General features: G+C 42.8%; 1 protein-coding gene across 1 annotated transcript in view; it reads right to left on the reverse strand.

The window, feature by feature from the left end:
* KCNQ5 (potassium voltage-gated channel subfamily Q member 5) overlaps positions 1 to 22,488 on the reverse strand; it is a 535,817-nt gene that overhangs the window by 25,440 nt on the left and 487,889 nt on the right. The window contains exon 10 of the mRNA XM_057738358.1: positions 487 to 595. Within this exon, the coding sequence (XP_057594341.1) occupies positions 487 to 595 (109 nt within the window). The remainder of the gene's footprint in view (positions 1 to 486; positions 596 to 22,488) is intronic.

The raw sequence follows: 22,488 nt of genomic DNA on the forward strand, positions 1-22,488 counted from the left end.
ATCAAGTCATAAAAATAATTTAAAAATCCACTTATGTCTATACACAGATGTCCTTAAAGCAACAAATTCCCACAGCAAGCCAATTCTCATGTAATCTGTCCGGCATGGCCTGGCTTTTCTTTTCTTTTTTTTTTTTTTTGGCACACAGGCTTAGTTGCTCCGTGGCATGTGGGATCTTCCTGGAGCAGGTATCGAACCTATGTCCTCTGCATTGGCAGGCGGATTCTTAACCACTATGCCACCTAGGAAGCCCATGGCCTGGCTTTTCAAATCCCACCCACCTTTTATAACACCTCTCGTGTTGAACCAAGTCAAGTTTTGTATTAAGAGAAATTATTTCAAAATTTAATAGGCGTGTGGATGAATAGGAAATGAGAAAGGAATTATTCCAGGACATTTACCTGCAGGAAAGAGAACTTAGCCACACAGTGATTCAGATAATGAGAAGGAGGTCTCAGAATCATTTTGTCAGAGGTTTTCACCAACCTGATCGCACGGATGACAGTTTTCAGTGGTGGGGTGAGGTCTTCCACGGACACGTCACACTGGCATCCTTTGTCATCATACACGTCATCGGTGCCAAGTGCCGTGTCAGCTGCAAGAGAAAAGGGCCAGTTAGGTAACAGCACAGCAGCAATTTAAAACTTGTTACTGAATGGTCTCATGTAGGGATGGGAGGAACTCACAGACTTGGCTTATAAATCAACACTTACAAGGCCAACCAATTGTTTTCCCCAATATTATTCTTTCTCTTTTTCTTACAGCCTCACTGATTTTATGTGGTTTGACATGACTGCCTTTCTGAGCTGTTACCATGGGGAAATGGGCTGCTGACACACTTTCTTCCCAGTAGAGGTGATGGCTTTGTGTTGATCCACTCATACTCTTTCATCCAATTCTTTTGAAACTAACAGCCAGAGTTTAAATAACAGCTGTTTGGAGTTAGGAAAGCAGTTTTTGGGCATTTAATGAACTGGCCTGTATACACAGAGCTCGAAGTCCAAGGCCTCTACTCCTGGAGCCCCACAGCCTGAATGACTGTGCTAAGTGTTTGGATCCAAGAACACTGACTCCCTGTCGGTTACTGGGCACGGGCAGCCCAGGACAGAGCTTGCTGAGGACAGCACGGCCAAAGCTGAGAGCAGATTCCCGGACTGGATAAGAAAATCAGTTCCCCGGGACTTCCCTAGTGGCACAGTGGTTAAGAATCTGCCTACCAATGCAGGGGACATGGGTTCAAGTCCTGGTCCAGGAAGATCCCTCATGCCACTGCAGAGCAACTAAGCCTGTGGGCCACAACTACTGAGCCTGAGTACTGCAACCAGTGAAGCCCGTGCACCTAGAGCCCGCGCTATGAAACAAGAGAAGCCACTGCAATGAAAAGCCCGTGCACCTCAATGAAAAGTAGCCCCCAGTCTACGCAACTAGAGAAAGCCTGCGTGCAGCAACCAAGACCCAACGCAGTCAAAAAAAAAAGAAAGAAAGAAAAAAAGAAAAAATCAGTTTCCCATAAACTGAGCAAAATGACTTTCAGTTTAATTGCAAAGTTTGGAAAAGGAGGCAAGGTTACAACAAACACCAAATTACTAAGAATTTATAAAATTAATAGACTAATCATATCACTGCAGCTTTGTTTTCAGTAACAGAATATTGAAAGCAGGTTAAAATTCCTGGTATCGAGGAGCAGGTTAAATAAATATTGGTAGGTTTACTTAATGGAATATTAAGAATCTGTTAAAAATGATGACTGATGACTAGAAAAATGTCACAATATATTATTAAAGAAACAATCTCTATCCGGGATTAAGAATGATTTTATTGTTTTCTGCTTGGCTATATTTTCTAAAATTTCTACAATGGACATGTATGATCCTAGTAATAAAGTAACAACAGTGCACTCAGGAGAGAAGAGTCATGCAGCCTCCAAATATTATTTGAGCCTCTTTATTATTTTTATTATTTATTTTGGCTGTGCAGCTTGCAGGATCGCAGTTTCCTGCTGGAATCCTAACACTAGGCCACCCTTAAACTCCCATAATTTGAGCCTCTTTAAATGTTGACATAAATAAGGGGCTAAAACTGCTTTCTGTCTCCTGCCCTGATTAGTGATCATCTGCTACATCACAAAAGAAGGAGACTTTGCCACGGGCTGTCCTGGTTGGATTACGGGGCCTGAAAGTCTGTGGGAGGCCCGTTCACTGGAGCAGTGCTCACATCCGGAATGCAGTTGGTGCACCATTCAACGATTCACTGTGCGTTTCCTGAGTTTATCATGTGCTGGGAGCGGGGGTGGCATGGGGAAGGGATGCAGATGGATCTTCACAGCTCTTGGTGTGGTCCCTCTGGCCTTCTGGCCCCCAAGCCTCCTGAGGGGGTTCTCCAGAACCACCCCCTCACAATAACAATCATAATGGCAGCCCCTCACTGAAATGCATGCCAGGCACTTAGACGAAGCTTCTGCGTATACCAGTTTCTTATTTACACCAACTGGACAGGATGGTGATGATAGGCCTGGTTTTTAGACACTGAATTGAGGCTCCAAGAAGGTAAGTGCCTCACCTGAGGACTCAACAGCAGTCAGTGCAGTTAGTAAGTTGCAGAGCACGTTCTTTGAATCCAGGTCGCTAGGGTCCCAAAGCCCTTGCCCTTTGTGCGGCATCACCCAGTGTCGGCACACGCCGAGGGCAGCGGGGGTGGCCAGTGGGTCAGGGGAGCTCAGCGTGCAGCCTGCGCCGCTGGGGACCTTCAGCGTCTCTCCAGGGAAGAGGCCCGGTTCAAAGGAGAAGGCGCCGTTAACTCTGTGCCTGACAGCTGGTTCTGACTCAGTGACGGCCTTGAGGGCAGCTGGCCCATTTCGCTTGGTTGACCACCCACATAACATAGCCCTTTCAGCACAGAAACATCACGCCCAAGATTTAACGACATGCTTCCAGGAACTGGTCACCATTTCTTCCTCCAATCTGATCCCAACCTGCTCGGAGTTGGGGTCGTGGGTTGAATAATTCTTGCCCCCAAATTCACGTCCACGCAGAACATCAGAGTATGACCTTATTTGGAATAAGGGTCTTTGGCAGATGCAACTTAGGTAAAGTTCAAGGTAAGTTCATACTGGATTAGGGTGGGGCCTAAATCCTGTGAGTGTCCTTATAATTAAGACAGAAAAGGAAAAGATGCAAGAACACGGAGGAGATGGAAGGAGAGACAAGAGTGACGTGTCTCGGGACAAGGACCCACCAGAAGCTGGGAGAACACGGTGGTTTCTCCCTCAGAGACACCAGAGGGACCAAGCCTGGTGATACCTTGATCTCAAACCTGGGGACTCTTGGGCTGTGGAGGATACATTTGTGTTGTGTCAAGCCACCCAGTCTGCAGCAATGTGCTAAGGCACCCCTAGGAACCTAGAAGAATTGGGAACACTTTTCTTCCTGGTTTCCAGTTCTTCACGCAGGGACAGTAATGATGCCGCCCGTAACAGTAACAGGCACCTTCTAGGGAGATCCAAGTATGTCCCAACAACTCTCATTAATCGCTTCCAACCCCAGGAGGCGTGCATTACCCCCCCGCCCCCACCCTGCTTACAGATTATGGAGGTCAGGCCAAAAAGCTACGACACGTGCCCGAGGACACACGGAAAGTGAGTGGCAGAATCAGAACCTGAGCCCCGGCAGCTGGGTTCTGGAGCTGCCCTGTCAACCCCACGTCTCGGCTCTGATTCCTCCCAGTTCGCCCTTCCTGGCCCTCTTGTTGGCAGCTAGACTCCCTCCTCCTGCGCTGCATTTCCCTCACCTTGGCTGTGCCCACGGCTATGCTGGTCTCCAGGGACGTGACCCCCACGTGCAGAGAGACTCGGATTGGAGCAGTGTGGTCACCGTGGCCATCGCGGCCCAGTCCACGCCTCACAGGAGACCTGGACACACCCATTCCCTGGGACCGGGGAGAAAGGGGGGCTCATGTCCAGGCTGGGGGGCTGAGGGGTTGAGGCCACCACAGGGAGCCCAATGGGACACCCCGACATTAGCTCCCCAGAGGGAGTACTGAGCAGGGGAATCTTCAGCATTCCCAGTGCAGAATTCACGAGTATTTTACACTGCCCTCCAACAGAGAGCCATGTGGCTGCTCTCCGTCTGAACTCTAGGGAGACGTGCTTCTGACATGGTCCCAGCTTTTGCCTCAGAAAACTGGGGGCCCGGGGGAGGTCACAAGAAGGCAGACCCAACGAGGCCTGGATCAGTGACCCATCTACTCGAAAACACAGTATAACCAACCGTAACACGATGATGCAAGTCCAAATAATGAGATAGAGTAAAAGTCAGGTCCTTTTATTATTATGAGGTTAGTTAGTGGAAAACTGTTTCAACAGGTAGGTGCTGTCACAATAAGCACAAAAGTAAAGGTAGTCACACCATAATGTTCGCACTATAATGTGGAACTGGGAACGTTGAAAATGATGACAAGACTGTTTTCTCCCTACCTCCATCCTGCACCCCGCCTCCCAACCATCTTGTACCCCAGTAAGACCTTCTGTCTCTCCGTCCTGGTTAGGAACAGGCTGGGCAGAGAATGGCTGTCACAGTAGCCAAGGCGTCTCATTAGGGAATTTTATTATACCACTCGAAACTCAATTATTCAAGGCATAAATTAAGCTCTCAGTCTCTAAAGAAAGCTTTTCTTTTTGTGAGTTTGGTCAGAGCAAACTAATAGGAAATACATCTTTGCTGCCATGTATTGAAGTAAGGATTGAGTTAGAGAATTTCCCCCCTATTTCAAAGCCACAAAAATGGGAAAAACGCCATCTTTCTGTTTCATAAGTATCTTGAGATGTCCATACTCTTTCCAGTGAGGTTAATAACACAGATGTTGTTCTTATGATTCCTAGAGGCTTAAAACCCTGCATGGCCCCTGAGGCACCAGGCGGGGCTGAGCTTCCAGCCATAGCTGGCTCTGTGCTCTCCGACCACAGCACTGGCCCTCTGCCCTGGGTATGTGGGAATGTGGGTCATGGGAACAGCAGCTCACGTGGGCACCAATCTACAAAAACCTGGCACTGAAGGGCCACGTGCTGGTGCAGTGAGGTGCTCCCCAAGCCCTGATCCCCGTGGGTGAGCCTCTGTGTCAGGTGGGCCTGTCCTGTGCACACCCCGTCTGTGCTGGGAGGAGAAGCAGCCGAAAAGGCAGCCCTCTGTCTCCCCCAGGCCGCTCTGTCTCGTAGTCATTAGCTCTGTTCAAGATTTGCTTTCAAATACTTTGTTCCCCCACATTTTGGAAACTCTATTCCATAGTTTCTGGAAAGAACCATTTGGACAGTACATGATAGAGAGGCGGTAAAGAGAGCATTCTGGAAACTTCTGCTATGTCCAAAGACTGTTTTCCTGTTCCCACTATAAATTTTGCCATCAAGATGCAGGTGTTTATGAGAAAAAGGACACTGTAATCATTTCCTGACGAAATGATTACAATGGTTTTCAACCCTGGCTACATGTTAGAATCACATCTCTGTGCCCAAGACTGGCTGGAACCCAGGCCTCAGTGTTTATAAAAGCTCCTCTGAGATGCAGCCAAGAAGGACCACTGACTGCAAATGGAAAACAGCGTCCCTGGTTTCCCCCAGCCAGGGTCCAGGTGTGTGTGGACTAGTCTGCCATAGAAATTGGGCTCATCCCCACGTTTCCCCTTGTACCATCAGTGTATTTTGCACAGTTTGAGACAATGTAAGGTGCTTCCCAAGACGATAGGAAATAATCACATCTTAAAAAAACAGAAAAAGAAGTCTCTTATGAACTGGTGACCTGGGAACAGGTTTTGTCATCTTTTTGTTCAGCCTGGAGGCCTTAGCTTTGTGAATTTCAGCCACTGTTTTCCACCCCTCAGCCACCTGAGACCTGCTTCGCAGGCTGTGACCCTGTTTTCTTTCAACAGAGTCACTACTGTTCTGACACACAAGAAGCTCCCGTGTTCAGAGGCCAAAATAAGATCAAACTGTCAAAACCTAGCAGAAAATATTTATTTTGTTTGTGGAGGAAATGGTAACAGCCTGAGGTTGGGTCATTAGGAGGAATTATAAAGGAGACAGCTGACAGCCTTGGCCATGAAGACAGAACATGTTACTACCTGAAATGACAAAATCATAACGCAAAGGAAAGTGCTGATTAGGAAAAAGTTGAAAGGTATAAAAAAGCTTAATATTTATAATGTATAAGAAGCTTATTTGAATGGATCAAAATCCAAAATATAAATGTACAAAGAAGTCAGTCAGGAAAGATCGCCAGTAGCAAAAAGTGATTTCCGGCTTGTGGAATCCTAGTTCCCTGACCAGGGATCAAACCTGCGCCGTCAGCAGTGAAAGCACAGTGTCCAAACCACTGGACAGCCAGGGAAGTCCCTAGCGATCTTATAATTTATACCAGAGAAGTTATCTTTGAAAAAAGTTTCAAAAAGAAAATGAAGATAGCTTAACGTAATAATGTTTATTACATTATTGCCTATTGTAGAGAGACAGCTTGTATGAATTTCGATGTCCCAAAGTAGGAAACTGTAAATTATAGTATTTGACCATGCTGATGTACTACACAGCTACGAAAAAGATAATTATGAATAGTATGCAATAGTATGAAAGTATTTTTGAATGTTCAGTAAAATTAAAATATGAAACCAAATAGTCATGTTGATTATAACTATGTACAATGGTATATATTAAAAAAAAAAACCGAGCTAGAAGTGAATATGTGAAAATGAAATTAGCTGTATCAGGGCATGAGATTATAGATGATTTATATTACTTTTAAAATTCCTTAAGGATTTTAAAGATTTTATCCATCACAAAAATAAAATACGCTTTTTGAAATAGAGTATTTGAAAAATAGAAAAACAATTAGAATGAAGAAAATCTTTCCAAGTTGCAGAACTTAAAAGAAATCACTACTGTCATATGTTTCTTACAGTAAAAACGCGAAGGCTACAGGTTCACAATACATCTTGGGAATTTAAATGGACTACGTAATGATTCTACTCTACTCCTCTATGAGGAACACACATTACAATGGCCACTGTCAATGGCAGTGATAACTAATTTATTACAACCTGTCATGAGGTATAATTGATTTTCCAATTCTGCTGCTGCTCATCTTTCAATTACCTTTTCCCCACTATCATTTCCAACACCTTAAATATCGCCCTAAATTTAGTCTCCACTTCAGCCACGTGCTAGTTCAAAGGCATCTCCTTTAATCCAGCTGGAGTTTAGAGTAACTGCCTGGGCCCTGACGCAGCAGCACAATTTTATTTTGCTACGTCCTTGGCTGGGGACTTTTCTTCTGCTCTGTGCTGGGTGCTGCTGGGTCCTCACAATGCTGATAAGAAACCCCCCAAAATACTCCAGATAATATATTTTTTATTCTAGACTTTTGCCTTTTCAAATAGTTTTTATTTTAACTTTGTTTTTCTCTCATTATGACAGTAATATGTGCTTACTCTAGAAACTCTGAAAATTTGAATTTTAAATTAAATCATAAAGAATGAGAAACATTTGTTTATAGTTCCAACACTCAGGCAAATCCTATTAAATGTTGGCCTCTTCCCTTCCAGTATCTTTTCCTCTGCATCGACTGATGTTTAATGTCAAAGTCAATTTGTCAAGACAAATTAGAAGCGGAACATCTCTGGTTGCCATTTGGGGGGACTTTATTCTGATAGTTCGAAAGCCCTTATTCACCTCATCTTATTATATGGCTGTTTCATCTCATGTCCAGCTACACGGGCCAACGAACAGTTCCTCAAGGTGCTGTCTAAGCATCATTACTTTTGGCTACTCATCCAAGGGCTACCCTCTACACACTCCCATCCACGTTCCTTTCTTTGTTTTTTTTTTTGTCTGGCATTCTGTGTGTGCTGAATTTGCAGTGGCCAGATGGTTATATGCATAGAGCACCACAAAAACAAGGAGCACCCCAAAATGAGAACACGAATATTTACAACAAATCACTTAAATTTCAGCATGCGTATAACTCTTGTGCCATGTTGAAACTAGAATTTTATTTTGCAGTTTAGCAATTCCTGTTGATTTTGAGTTATCTGAAGCCAAGAGCATGAGGGCAGCAGGACAGAGTTTAGAGCCTCAGATCCAGCTTTCCAACCACAAACCTTTCAAGAGTTTTCGACCTCGGGGAAATGCAGCCTGACCCAGGACTGATTCAGCCCCATCCTCCTTTTCTGGGTACATATCTCTCATATTTGTTGTTTACAAGCCCCTTTCCTTGGTAGACAGTGATCTGTGAGGGTGGAGACCATGTCCTTCATCCATGCATCCATCTTCCCTGTATCTTCTCATCTGTGTACATACCATCCCCAGAACCCTGACGGTGCACGTTGGCTTTGTGAGTGAAGCATTTCCTTTTGACCTCAATAAAGTCTGGATGTAGGATTTTAGGACTGGATTTAGGACTGTCATTTATTCAGTCCCTGTGTGTGAGATGGTTTACAAAGATGAGCTGTAATTTAAAATATCACATTGCCAGATTGGAAATATTGTGCTCATTGTATAGATGAAGGAGCTGCAGCGCGGCGTCAAAAATGATGTAAATGGGGCCTTTAAAATGGGGCCAGAGCAGCCATCCCGGAGGAACTGCCTTGCATCCTATTTTCTGAACCTATGAACTAGGCCAGACTGCCAGCATGTCAAGAAGTCAGTAAGAATGAGAAAACCCTGTTGAAGGGTCTGATTTACCCGGTGACTACTTTGCCTGACTAATCAGTGGAGTGCAAATCTAGCTAGTGGACTCCTCTTAAAAACAACTTTCCTCATTGTCCTCTTTTTTTTTTTTCACTAAAAACCTTGATGCCATCTCTTATAAGCAGGACACGATTTGTGTTTTTACCTGAATACGCGTACCCCAAATTGCAATTCTCTGATCCCAAATAAATGCTTTGCCTCTTCAATTGGTTTCTTGTTCTTTTTTTTTTTTTTCAGGTTGAAATCAGTGAGGTTAGCTGACCTGCCCAAGAAACAGGATTCTTAGGGGTAAAGAAGTCCTTTTAAAACGGAGATCACATCTCCCTGTGCAAAAGTTTCCCTGTTTTTCCCAGGGTAAAAGCCCGAGTCTTCCCATCTGGCTTCCCTCCCACTGGTCCCTCCAGGCCCCCTGGTTGCTCCAAGCACCTCACCCCCGGGGGTCCCCCCGGGGATGCTCCCCTCCAGACGGCCTGGGGGCTCCATAGCTGCCCAGGCCTCTGCTCAATGTCATTTCTCCAGGAGAACCACCAGGACCACCTTATCCAAGGCCACATGCCTCCCCCTCCACCCACCTGTAGCTCCTTATTCACCCTTTTCTTTTTTCACAGCACTTGTCACTGTCAACATACTAAACAATTTACTAGTTTGTGTTCATTATTTATCTTCCTACTAGAGTGTAATCTTGTTCTGTGATGTATCTCAAGTACCTGGAATGGTGTGCCTGGAACAGGCTAAGCAAAATAATATTTACCAAGGGAACTAGTCAGGGTGAGTGATACCCATCCACTCCATCTCTCTGACTGATCACAAAGTTTAGCTCACTCGCTAACTTCTGGATTTTGGCCTTATTGTTTTCTCTTTTACTGTTTTGTTTGTCTGTTTTGGTGATCTATCATGACTAGATATACTCTGAGATCCTACTGTGAAAAAAAAAAAATCTAACTTTACCTCATAGTGTTTAATTTTCATAAGATTTTAAAATGTGATTTTTGGGGCTTCCCTGGTGGTGCAGTGATTAAGAATCCACCTGCCAATGCAGGGGACATGGGTTTGAGCCCTGGGCCTGGAAGATTCCACATGTCGTGGAGCAACTAAGCCTGTGTGCCACAACTACTGAGCCGATGCTCTAGAGTCCAAGCCACAACTATTGAGCCCATGAGCCACAACTACTGAAGCCTGCGTGCCTAGAGCCCATGTTACACAACAAGAGAAGCCATTGCAATGAGAAGCCTGCGCACCCCAACAAAGAGTAGCCCCTGCTCTCCACAAATAGAGAAAGCCTGCGCGCAGCAACAATGACCCAACACAGCCAATAAATAAATAAATAAATAAATTTATAAAAAAAAAAAACCTCCCAACCCTTCCCCAAAATTGATTCTGTTTAAAAAAATAATAAAAAATTAAAAAAAATAAACAAATAAAATAGGATTTTCTCCTAGTGATCCACAAAAATTAGAGGCAAAATACATTTAAACTAAAAGAATGAATAACTTCTACAGTAGAACTCAGGAAATATTTGCTGAATAAATACTGTATACTGCACTTTTATTTTTAGGTTGAAATGCAACCTGCAGGTCCACTTTAAATTCTTAAGCCTATAAATTTACAATTAGTAAATAATAAAATAATTTTAACATCAGTACAATGAGCAAGAGGGCTCTCTAGCCACATACTCCATATAAACATAATAAAGAAGCCCCTCCAGAATTATTTTCCTCTTCAGGAACAATGCACACTAATGGAAATGTGAACATATTACAGTGAGATACACTGTAACTTCATGCGACACTTTTGGATACTCACTCCCTTGTGCTTCTCCAAATGTGACCTTTAACCCAGGGCTTTACAGTGTTAGTACAGCAGGGACAAAGTGTGAGATTTCAGTCATGTGACCATTGTTCTCTGGATTCTGAATTAAGAGATTTGGAGGAAATAGTTGAAAAGTGAGTTCTTATTAAGAATCAGGAAATCATCTCACTAAATTCTGACAGAAATAAAATACATCGCTATTAGGAAATTCTGATCCATCTGTGAATATATTCTCATGAAATTTTTTCTAGGCTGTAGAATTAAAATGCTACAGTATTAGGAAAAAATTCTGAAAATAAAAGATTCGTTTTTATTGGAAAAAAGTCCCAGTATTCATATCTGTGGCATATATTGGTTTCAAGATAAAACATCTTTTTGTGTTTTTAAAGCAATATTCTAAAGAACTAATTTTAATATTTTGAACAGGTAATTGCATTTTCCTGTGTATTTTTACCAAAGTAGATGCAAATGTTGTTAGCACAATTGAAGATTACAGATTGATAGAGCCTACATAACTTATCTGTGCTTGCTGTTTGTTTTACTTTTTGGCATTATGACAGTCTCTATGTGGAGCAGAAAATATGGGACTCCAAATAAAGTCATGGTACCCACAACAGAAATGAAGACGTACATTCAAATACACTACCAGAGGAAGTGCAGCTGATCTTTTTTTCTTTTTTCCTAAAAAGAGTTAGATCTAGATTGTCCTGTGACTACCACATTCTGAAAAAACAGCTCTATATACCCTGAAAACTCCCTCAGCTCCTTAGAAGACTTTCATAAAGAAAATACAATTGGCCTTTGACTAGACTTGACAACTTTGTGGTTGGCATGGCCTAGCATCAGTTTCAAAATCTGCCTGACTTGCAGGCACAGTAAGAAATACATTTCATACTGCGATCCAGCACACACACACACACACACACACACACACACACACACGACACAAGTTCCCTTCTGGGTTGAGATTGAACGTACACATCTAATCTTGGTCCCTCTGAAAAGCTCACTAAAACTACAGTGATGATACTTTTTAAAGACATAAACATATAAAAGGATAGAACAGGAGGGGAGGCAGCAACAACACAGTTTTGAAAGTAGGAAAGCAGCCAGGCAGGTGAGGCAGCTGACTAGCTGACACCAGAGAGAAAACCCTATGCCAAGTCTGGGAAAAGCCGAGAACCAACAAAATTCACACTTCAGACAAGCCAGGGCAGCACCTGTGGGGTGACTGAGATGAGGGAGGCTGTGTGCAGTCTGCCTGCAGCCTTGGGCAAGACTCCCCTCCTCTTCCAGCAGGGGCTTCGGACGAGGGATCCCTCAGGCATGGGTACCAAGTGACCTTATACAGCCCGAATGCTGAGAACCCACTAGGGCCCGGTCACCATCTCAACAATGGCAGCAGGACCTTACCTCCAGGTAGGAGTCTGGAGAAGTTCTCTCTGGGGACTCTGACCCTCCCAAGAAGAAAGAGCTGAGGGTACTGACCCTAGAGGTTCTCTAGGAAACAGCTGGCCCAGATCCACCCACAGGGAAGGCCAAGCTGACCAGCCCCAACCATACACTCACCCTTGTTGGACCCCACACATCACTACAAGGAGACACCTACGGTTTACTAAATACCTGAGGAAATCGTCCAGTGAAGGAAAAGAAAACACTGTTATTAAAATCTTCACAGAGATAAGGCAAGATACTACATCTGTGAAATAAAACCAGGAAGCAACGACAGTCAGTAAACAGCCACAACAATAAAGAACTTTAGAAACGATAAGTTTGGATGAGAAAATTGGCCAGAACTCCCAGAAAATAGAACAAAAAGACAAAGAGGTAGAAAATGGGAGAAGAAAGAAGAAAGTCAGAGGGTTGGTTGCCAAGCCCTGCCTCTAAATAATGAATTTCCATGAGACTATAGAGAAAATGAAGGGAGGAGATCATTTAAAAAACAAACAAACAAAAAAAGCCCCCAAACATTCTAGAACAGAAGGTCACAAATTACCACTTTGAAATGACCCCTTAAGTCTCCATTGTAGTAGATAAAAATACACCCGTGCCCTGGAAAATCATTAATGAAAATTCACAACACTGGGCACAAAAGTGGATCCTACAAAGTTCCAAACATAAGATAGACAACATCACACCACTGGTCATGTACAAACATCAGAATGGCTTTGGACTTAACAGTCCTGAAAATGAGCACATGAGGGTGCAGTGCTTTCAAAATTTCAAAAGGACATTATTTCTGGCCTGAAATTCTATACCAGGCCAACCTATCAAGCAGCATGAGGATGGGAAAAAGCCATTTTCTGACATGCAAGATTTCAAAAAAAATTTTCTTTCCTTGTACTTTTCCTCAAGAATGTCCCTGGGGGATGCACCTGATCAAAATGGGGATGTAAATCAAGAGAGAGGACGACCCCGGCTCAGGAGACTAGGCAGGCATCGCAGGACGGTCGCCGTGCACCCGGTGGAGATGGTAACCCGTCCAGGTAGGACTGGGATGGTGGTGGTCAGCGATATGCCCTCCATCATAGGGAGTACATCAAGAAAGACAAAATCAAGAGCTCCTATAGGCTGGGAACGCAATCTAGAAGAACAGCAAAAGGAAGCCAGAAGCTGATGTCTGTGGCTGAAAGGAGGATGGGGTCTCCAATTAAAACCACAGTGGAACTAGATTGTTTGACACAACTGACCTTGTGAACAGTTTTACTGACAGATTATTGGAAGATGTGGGAAGAATTATGAAAGTAAAAACAGCAAGAAACAGGGCATTTATTTACTACCTGAAAAACAAACAGTTGTAGTACAATATAATACACAAGTATAATGCAGACACTGAATTCTGACTTATCAAAAAATTATAAAACCTAGATTGGAAGGTTGGGAGGGTCTGCAGAAGGGAAACAGTGAAAAACAGAGCTAAATATTCATTTACTAGAATTTTAAGTTAATAGAAAATGTTCAAAATTGATGAATGAGAAGTTATCTGCATGCACATACTACTGAAAAAATATGGACATTTGTAATTATCAGAAGAAATAAATGAAAAATAAAAATGGTTGCTTCTGGAAAGGAGTCCTGGGGGAGAGCTGAGACAGGGAAACATCATATTCTGATATAAAGAGCTTACATTACTTGACTTTTTTTTTATTATCTTAAACTTTCAATTTTGTTAGTTATAAATATATATTCAAACTTGTAATTGTGGAGTCATATGCAGCTGCAGAAATAATACTGAGGTCCTGTGTGCCCTACTATAAATTCAAGTTTGTAATTGTGGAGTCATATGCAGCTGCAGAAATAATACTGAGGTCCTGTGTACCCTTTATTTAGTTTCCCCTAATGATAATATCTTGCAAAGATATAGCACAACATCACAGCCAGGATGTTAACATTGATACAGTCCAGATACTGAACGTCTCCATCACCACCAGGAGTTCCCATGTTGTCCTTTTACAGCCACACCCCTCCCTCCCATCTCCCACCCGCCGTGGCTCCTGGCAACCACTAACTGCATTTCCATTTCTATAATTTTGTCATTTCGAGAATGTTATATAAATGGAATCATGTAATATGCAACCTCTCGAAATTGGCTTTTTTTCCACTCAGCATAATTCCCTCAAGATTCAGCCAGGCTGTGCACATCAATAACTTGTTCACCTTTGTTGCTGAATAGTATCCCTGGTACACGCGTACCAGAATCTAACCATTCACCTATTGAATGATATCTGGGTTGTTTCCAGTTTTTGGTTATTATCAATAAAGATGTGAACATTTGTGTACAGGTTTTCTATGAACAAAAGTTTTCATTCCTCTGGGATAAATGCCCAAGAATACAATTTCTTGGTCATGTAGTAACTGCATGCTTAGTTTTATAAGAAATTACCAAACTGTTTTCCTGACTGACTATCATTTCGTAATCCCACCAGCAACTTACAAGAAACCATTTCTCTGCGTCCTCCCCAGCATTCTGTGAAGTTAGAAATAATGAAGAGAAGCAAAAAAGTCACTACTTTTTATTTTGGTTATTCTGATAGGTGTGTAGTGATATCTCTTATAGTTTTAATTGGCATTTTCCTAATAGCAAGTGAATTTAAACATCTTTTCTTGTGCTTATTTGACATCTGTATACTCTCCTCAGGGAAATGTTTATTTCTGTCTTTTGCGCATTTTCTAATTTAATTTTTTTTTTAACTGTTGAGTCTTGAGTCTTTTTATCTATGTTGGCTACGTGGTTTGCAAATCTTTTCCCTCAGCCTGCAACTTGTCTTTTCATCCTCTTAACAGGGTAATTTGCAGAGCAAATGTTTTAAATTTTCGTGAAGTCCACTTTGTTAATTTTCCTTTCATGGATTGTGCTTTTGGCGCTAAGTCTTAGAAATTTCTGCTTAGCTCCAGATCGTGAAGATTTTCTCTTATATTTTCTTTAAAAGTTTTAAAGCTTTATGTTTTACATTTAAGTCCATGGTTCATTTTATGTTAATCTTCATTATTTGATTTTTAAAAGTAGGTAAATGTATTACTTTGGTAAAATAAGAATTCTTTGGAAAAAAATCAGAAAGTCTCATGAAATACAATAACTTTGCCTCCTACTACTTGTGACACAGTCTGTTTCCTCTTCTGTTCTACCCCATCCCATTTACCCCACACCTTCCAGCCTCGTGAGTTTGGTTTCATGACACTCTACTGTAGAATGAAAAGGACTGTAGACACGTCTCTTTTACAGCCTGGTGCAACCCCCATTTTTGCTTCTCTTCCTTATTTCTTACTTTCTAACTTCATCATTGGTTCTGTCTTGGATATTTAAAAAAATCACCCCCTATTTGGCACAAAAGATAAAAACTCTTTTTCTGTCCCTTTCATGTCCTTCCCCACCAAGTGACACACGGAAACGTGTGTGGTCCATAGCCCACGTCTCATAAGGGTGGGCACCGGGTAGGCTCCACATCAGCTGAAATAAGCCTGGGAAACTGAGGGTTACCCTCATTGCTTTCTCTTTAAAGTTCTGGACCTTTCTACAGTCACCTCAGAAAGAGATACCTCAGAAATAGACACCGCATCCCTATTCCTTGGTAACTTCCTAAAATATGATTTACCTCAACTTTCAATACAAACGTAGCCCACAGCTGATTATTCCCAGGCAGGTAAAACACACCATGTCACTGCCTGCTGATCACGGGAAACTTGGTGGTTGGAATTCAGTCAAAATGGTAATCTAACCGTGTTTACCAAATACACTAACTAGCACTCTTGCAATTTGGAAAACCTGATTTTTCTTGTGTTTGTTCTCAGGCTTGCTAATTAGCAACATTCAGAAATACTAATTCACCCTAATGAGGGATCTATTATGTAGGACACTACTGCACTTGAGCACTTTCTCTGTAAGATCAAAGACCCCACTCATGCTGACTGAGTAGGTAATTCATGCATCATCAGCATCTTAAATTATGTTAATTATGATATGATACAAATTTCTCTATGATTCTCTATTAGGGACTGTCAATTAACCTTACTTACTGGTTAGCAGAAATGCTAGCAAAAATTCATGGATAGTTCCTGACACTTAATTAAAAGGAGTCTTTCTGTTTTGAGTGATGACATGAAGCACTGGAGAGTGTTCAGAAACAATTAACACGGTCTCTATGCTAAAGGTGCTGACACACCATAACACTGTCTAGTAACTGCCCATAAAGAGAAGAGGAAAAAACACTTAAAAAATTATTTTTAATTGCATGGGTTACTATATTTACATCTTTATTCAAAAGGGAGCACTGGAGTATACGTTTATACTTCTTTTAAAATTATTGCAACCATAAGACAGTACAGGAGTTTCATTATCTTCTTAAAAATCACTCAAATACCCAGTTTATTGACTACTTCAGCGTTCAGTGATTCAGCAATAAACACTTTCAATAACATCACACTCGGTGCTTCAGTGATGCATCTCGTTTGTGGGGGGGGCACTTTATAACCCCAAAACACTTTCTATCAAGAAGTTGCGACGAGTCGACTCCTTAATATTAAATATATTTAATATCAATTTAATATCAATCCATTTAATATTAATTTAATTAAATATTAAATTGACTCCTGAATATTAAATATTAAATCATTTGTTTGTTCATTATCTGTTAATTATTCACTCACAGTAAATACTTTCTAAGCAACTGCTACGTGCCAGGTACTGTGCTGTCATACAGGTACTGTGCCTCTCTTCCAGAACAAGTGAATTATTTCTGTCACCTCTAATAAAGGCAATGATCCATGATAAAAAACAGTCTGAGATATAATAAGGATGACTTCATTCTTTCTGTGATCATATAAATTATTTAACAGGAAGACTCCTAAAACTCACTCTAAGGAGTAGAGAAATAAAGTTTGTATGAACATAGAACTTTTAAACTTCCATTTACCATTGATAGAAATTGCTAGCAAGAACTGGAAGAAAGGAAGATGAAAACATGCAAATAAATCAAGCCCAGGGTGTTAACTGATTAAAATTAACGCAGAAATTACCATTAATGAGTGAACACATAATAACCAGACATTCAGTGTACTGAGTGCCTGTTCTCTGTGGGCAGGAATATTACACGCATTACATCTCATTAGCACACAAACAGTCCTATTGGGGAGGTTTTATTCCTACCACTTTATTTTTTTGGCTGCATGGTGCGGCTTGTGGAATCGTAGTTCCCTGACCAGGTGTCGAACCCTGGCCCTCAACAGTAAAAGCACGAAGTCCTAACGACTTGGCCGCCAGGGAATTCCCTCCTGCTACTTTACAAGGAGAGAACGAACTAAAGCACAGTGAGGTTAAGTCACTTGCCTCCTCTCACCCAGCCTTGTGGGGGAATGGGATTTGAAACAAGTTCTCTCTTATTCCAAAACTGTTTTTAACCACTGTGTTGGATTAATTTAATTTTCATAAAAAATTTCTTGAGAATTCACCATACTCAACTGAAAACAAAGACATAAGCCTCACAGCTTTGTGAAAACATTTTTTTTTTTACTCATAAACACAGAGATCAACTTTTGTAGACTTTTGTAGTTCCACCAGTAAGTTATCTCACTGTCTACAATAAAAGCAAGGCAAATTCGTAGTCCAGCAGGACTGCCTTTATTAGAACTAGCATCCTTATAATCCTAGCAAAGCCAAGGAATTAGTGGTCCAGTGGCTAAGAGTCCGCCTTCCACTGCAGGTTCAATCCCTGGTCAGGGAACTAAGATCCTACATGCTGCAGGGGAACAGCAGTGCTGCAACTACTGAGCACGAGATCCACAACTAGAAAGCCTACGTGCCCCAACTACAGAGCCTACGTGCCACAACTAGAGAGTCCGGGCACCGCAACTAAGAACAAATGCAGCCAAAAATAAAATAAATAAATATTAAAAAAAGAAAGAAAGAAAGAAAGAAAAGGCCAACCACATGCAGATAACTGAGGTGGTTGTGGGTCCAGCCTCCAGCACCATCTCAGCCGGCCTCCTCACACAATAAAATAACTGAACCAGGTCAGATTGGAAGAGGCCGATGGATGGCTCCTGCCATTCTAGACTAAGACAGTACGTCACCTTCAGAAGAAACATTCTGAAGCATGGCAAAGTGACTTAAAAGAACTTACTTAATCTTATCTCCAAAAAGATGAGCTCTGTCTCCTTTGAACCATATTCAGAGACATGTGACCTCAGTTAAATAGTCATGGTTTGTAGTGGCAGGACAAACTGCAGAATTACAAATTTGCATTATTCATTAACCAAATCTGTTGGGGAATTCAAAATTGATCTGGTAAACTCTTCCCCAACTTTCAATTCTTGTTAGGCGGGGCAGTGATACTGTCAGGAAATGCAAACATTGGTACCATTTGGACGACCCTGGCTGGAGATGGCAACGTTTAAGTGTGGCTTTCAAAAAAGAATGGGAATTACTAATGTGTTGCCTTGACATCTGAAGGGATGGGAAAGAATATTTATAGTTTATATAATGACTTAAGGGCCATGGCCCAAGCAGATTTGCCATATAAAAAGAAGCTAACAAATCATTTGACTAACACTAATCTTACAGCTGATTTATTTCACGTTTCATGCATTCACTCATTCATGATGTGATGTGACGTATGTGAAAGAAACCTGTGAAGCAGCACAGTAGGATGTGAAGAGCTTTGCAATCATACCTAAATGTGATTCCAAACTCTAGCTCTGTATTTAGACTAAGCAAGGTGGGTAGGTTATTTACATTTTCTGGGTCTCAATTTTCTTATCTGCCAAATGGCTCTGTGGGTGTTGGAGGAACCAACAGATGGAAAAGGTCTAGTCATGCCTGGCATATATATATTAGGTGCTAATGATGCTGTCTTCCTTCCCTTTCCTTCTGAGGCTCTGGAAGTGAAGGAAACCACTGGGAGGAACACAAAGTTGTGTCCTCTGACATTGACACTGTGTCCACAGAACCAACTGCACATAGGAGTGAGTAAGCTAAAGTGGCGGGTGTGGGTTGAGACACCGGAGCCTCTTTCCCCCCACTTCATTTTAGGCCGTCTGTGTGACTTGCTATGATCCTCAGGATGCAGTGGACGTTACTCTGCGAGTGTCTGAGCCCAGGCCTCAACGGATCTTGCAGGTACTGCTCTTACTGTTAACAGAGAACAAGTCTATCTCCATATTTAATGTTTCTTTTACTTTAACCTTTGTATTCTACTGCTTTTGCTTTGAATTAAGAATGTTGCCTCTAGCCTGAAATACACAGGAAAACCCATCCTCAAGGCTCTGACCTTTAAGGGTATAACACTTTTCCATTCATATAGAGATAAAAAGTTGCAGAACAGACAATAACATTTGTCTTGTTGGAGGTCTACAGGAACATCAAGACCTGACCTAGGTAGACAGCTGCAAGAACAAAGGATTCTTGCACCAAGAAGTCTGCAACAACTAACCACGCCCCCTCCCTCACCTGGCCATTAAAAATGCTTTGCAGAAACCCTTTGCGGAATTCGGAATTCGGAGATTTTGGGGGCATGAGCCACCCGTGCTCCTTGCAAGGCCCTGCAATAAACCTCTCTGCTCCAAACTCTGACATTTCAGCTTGTTTGGCCTCACTGTGCATTGGCACAAGGACCTGTGTTCAAGCAACACTCTCTTGGGAACCCACCACCATGAAAACTGGCCAGACCTGCTGGAGGCTGGGGGACCACACAGAGTGGAGATGGATCTGCCCAGCCGCTGGACACAGGTGTACGCGTGAGTCCAGCCAAGGCCCAAAGAACTGCCTGACAGAAGTATAGGCTGAAAAAGGGTTACTGTTTGAAGTCACTAAATCTGGGGGGAGGGGAAAGCTTTGCCTGAACAGATAACTGATACAAATGCAAGACGACGTGAGGTCATGACATTTTTCAACGAAAACACAAAATCATGTGAACACAGGTTCAAAGCAACTTGGGAAAGCTTAGCCAATGGCTCGGACAGAATGATGTGGTACACCAGTTGCTACTGCATAAGACTAATGAAAGATGCAAATCTCTCACCGGGGGAATTCAGGGTTTCATGTGCAAATGAATCTTTGTGACTAGAGGTACAGAGATTAATTTTCCCCAGGCAATATTCTTCTGAGGTTTCTACATTTTCAGAGTTTAGGAACTGCTATTATGCATTGTTCACTGCAAGAGAGCAAAAAGATGGCAAAAGAAGAAAAGCTGGGAAAAATTAGACGTTGACAATAAAATAAAAGGAATTAAGAACAATTTGAGCTTCATACTGCAGATAACAGACAGCAAAGTCTGGGTAACTTGGCTTTTTCCTGGGTCAGCCATTGAAAGGGTCCTGGCCTTTTTTTCTTCCTTCCTTCCTTCCTTTCCCAGTAGAACACTCCATGAGTGCAATTAAATATAATTTAAAAATTGTGTCCTATTGGTTTTCCTTTATAAGCAGAGAACTAAGTGTGCCTTTGAAGGAAATAATTTGAAATATACGAATGAAAAATCACCATGCAGCTGAAAAGTCCTTCCCTTACATACAGGCTAAATTCTGTGATTTCTGCAATAGCCACCTTTATGCTTATTTTGTGAAAAGTGTGAGGGCTGCAGAATGAGGAAGGAAGATGCCTTCCCCCAAGTGCTGATCAACACTGTCACTGGGGTAGGGCTGTTGGTACAACTTACAGACAAATCAGTCACGTCTACTTACTTGGCTCCTTCAGTGCCAGCAAAATGCTGGCCCTGGGAAGTCCCCTAAATTCGGGTGACTTGAATGGGAACCCGCCAGTTGAAGGGAGTGCACTGTTCTGTGAGGGCTCCACTCTTGAGTGCGCGCACACACACATGCACACCCACACATCATGGTAGGTGGGGCACATGGGACACACTTCTCAGGAGAGTCAGGGTTGCAGCCAACAGTGGAAGGGAAGCGGAAGAGTGGGGCTCGTGAGAAGTAAGAAGCCATGAAAAGCGCTTTTCTCTGCGTCAAAGAGAGATGAGGCCAGGCCAGGACAGCGTCCCTCAGCCAGTCCTCCCCTCCCTCCTCCACTTTCCAGGGAGGATAAGAGGAGATGGTATGGAAGAGCCAGAAGGGCAGTTACAGAAACCTGGGTTTGGAAGAAGGTTTCTCTGGGCTTGTCTGGCTTGACCTTGTAGGCATGCGGAGTCCCTGAGTGATGATGGTCCAGCTTTGGGGTGAAGGCTTCCAGGGGTGGACTCTTCCACTGGTGTGGGACCTCTCATTGCTAGACCATCCTGGTACTGAGCTAAAGGCTGGTATTCACACTGGATTCTGGGGCTGCTCTTTGAAGCGGCCAAGAACATCTCTGCAACCTCTTGAAGCAGCTACAGATGGGCTGCACGTTGTAAAAGAAAAAGCTCTGGGATAGAGGTTAGAAAACTTTGGTTCTGCTCCTGACAAGCTGGCTTCCTGCTTCCTCGTTTTCTTTTATTTCTTGTCACACTAATCAAATGCTCAATGTGACTTTTGCAAGGCTGCATGAAGTCTAGAACATAACAGTCTGGTTGTTATGTGATCAAAGCTGACCAGGATGTGATTGGGTTTTTCTGAAATATAATACATAGGATTCTGGACATGATATGGTTAGACTGGAAACCACAAGCCCAAATGTCTCTAGAGGGAGGCAGGGAATGGAAAGAGCAGAAAGGGTTGAGGAGCTGGTGGCTGGGCTTCCTGGAAAGACCACAGGCAGTGGTGGAAACCTGCCACCTACAAGACCCAGCAATGCCAAGGCATCTGTGTAGCCGGCTGCTGAGACGGTCCTCAGTGAGCCCATCTCCGGTACCCACCGCTTTGTGCAGTCCCCTGTGCATTGTCCCAGGGTTGGTCTGTGTGGCCCTGGCAGGTAGAGGAGGTGATGAGATGCTAGCCTCTGTCTTGCGTACTCTCTCTGACAGCTGTGTGTCATGAGGACATCCAGGCAACAGATGCAGGGGCTGATGTGGGGAGGGAATGAGACCTGCCAGCAAGTGCTGTAGCGAGCTGGGAAACAGACCCCCCCATACCCCAACTCCTGGCTGATCCTTGAGATGACATCGTGCCCAGCAAGGGTGTGGCTCTGAGCCAGAATCACGCAGCCAAGTCACTGCTGAACTCCCGACCTCAGAGACTGTGAGAGTGTAAGTGTCCATGGTTTTAAACCTCAAGTTTGGGGCAAACTGGATGCAACGACAGATGACTAATAACAGCATTCTAATTCATGTTAAAGCACCCATGTACACATGCACACAAACTTTGCTGTGCTGGTGAAACAAAATTCAGAGCTCCAATTTACACAACCTTGCATTTCTCAATAAAACCTGGATTTGTCGAAGGTGGAAAGACATGGCTTAAGGTTGTCCCCAGAAGTCATTAGGCAGCTTAGATTCTGCGGGAAGGTAGAAGGCAGAATCCATTTAAAATTCATATCTTAAGCAGGGAGCTATTTTTTTCCCAACAGAGGAACCAAATATAATTTTCCCTATCACTGTAGG

This window comes from Hippopotamus amphibius, chromosome 6 (genome assembly GCF_030028045.1).
Source record: "Hippopotamus amphibius kiboko isolate mHipAmp2 chromosome 6, mHipAmp2.hap2, whole genome shotgun sequence".
Taxonomy (NCBI): Eukaryota; Metazoa; Chordata; class Mammalia; order Artiodactyla; family Hippopotamidae; genus Hippopotamus; species Hippopotamus amphibius.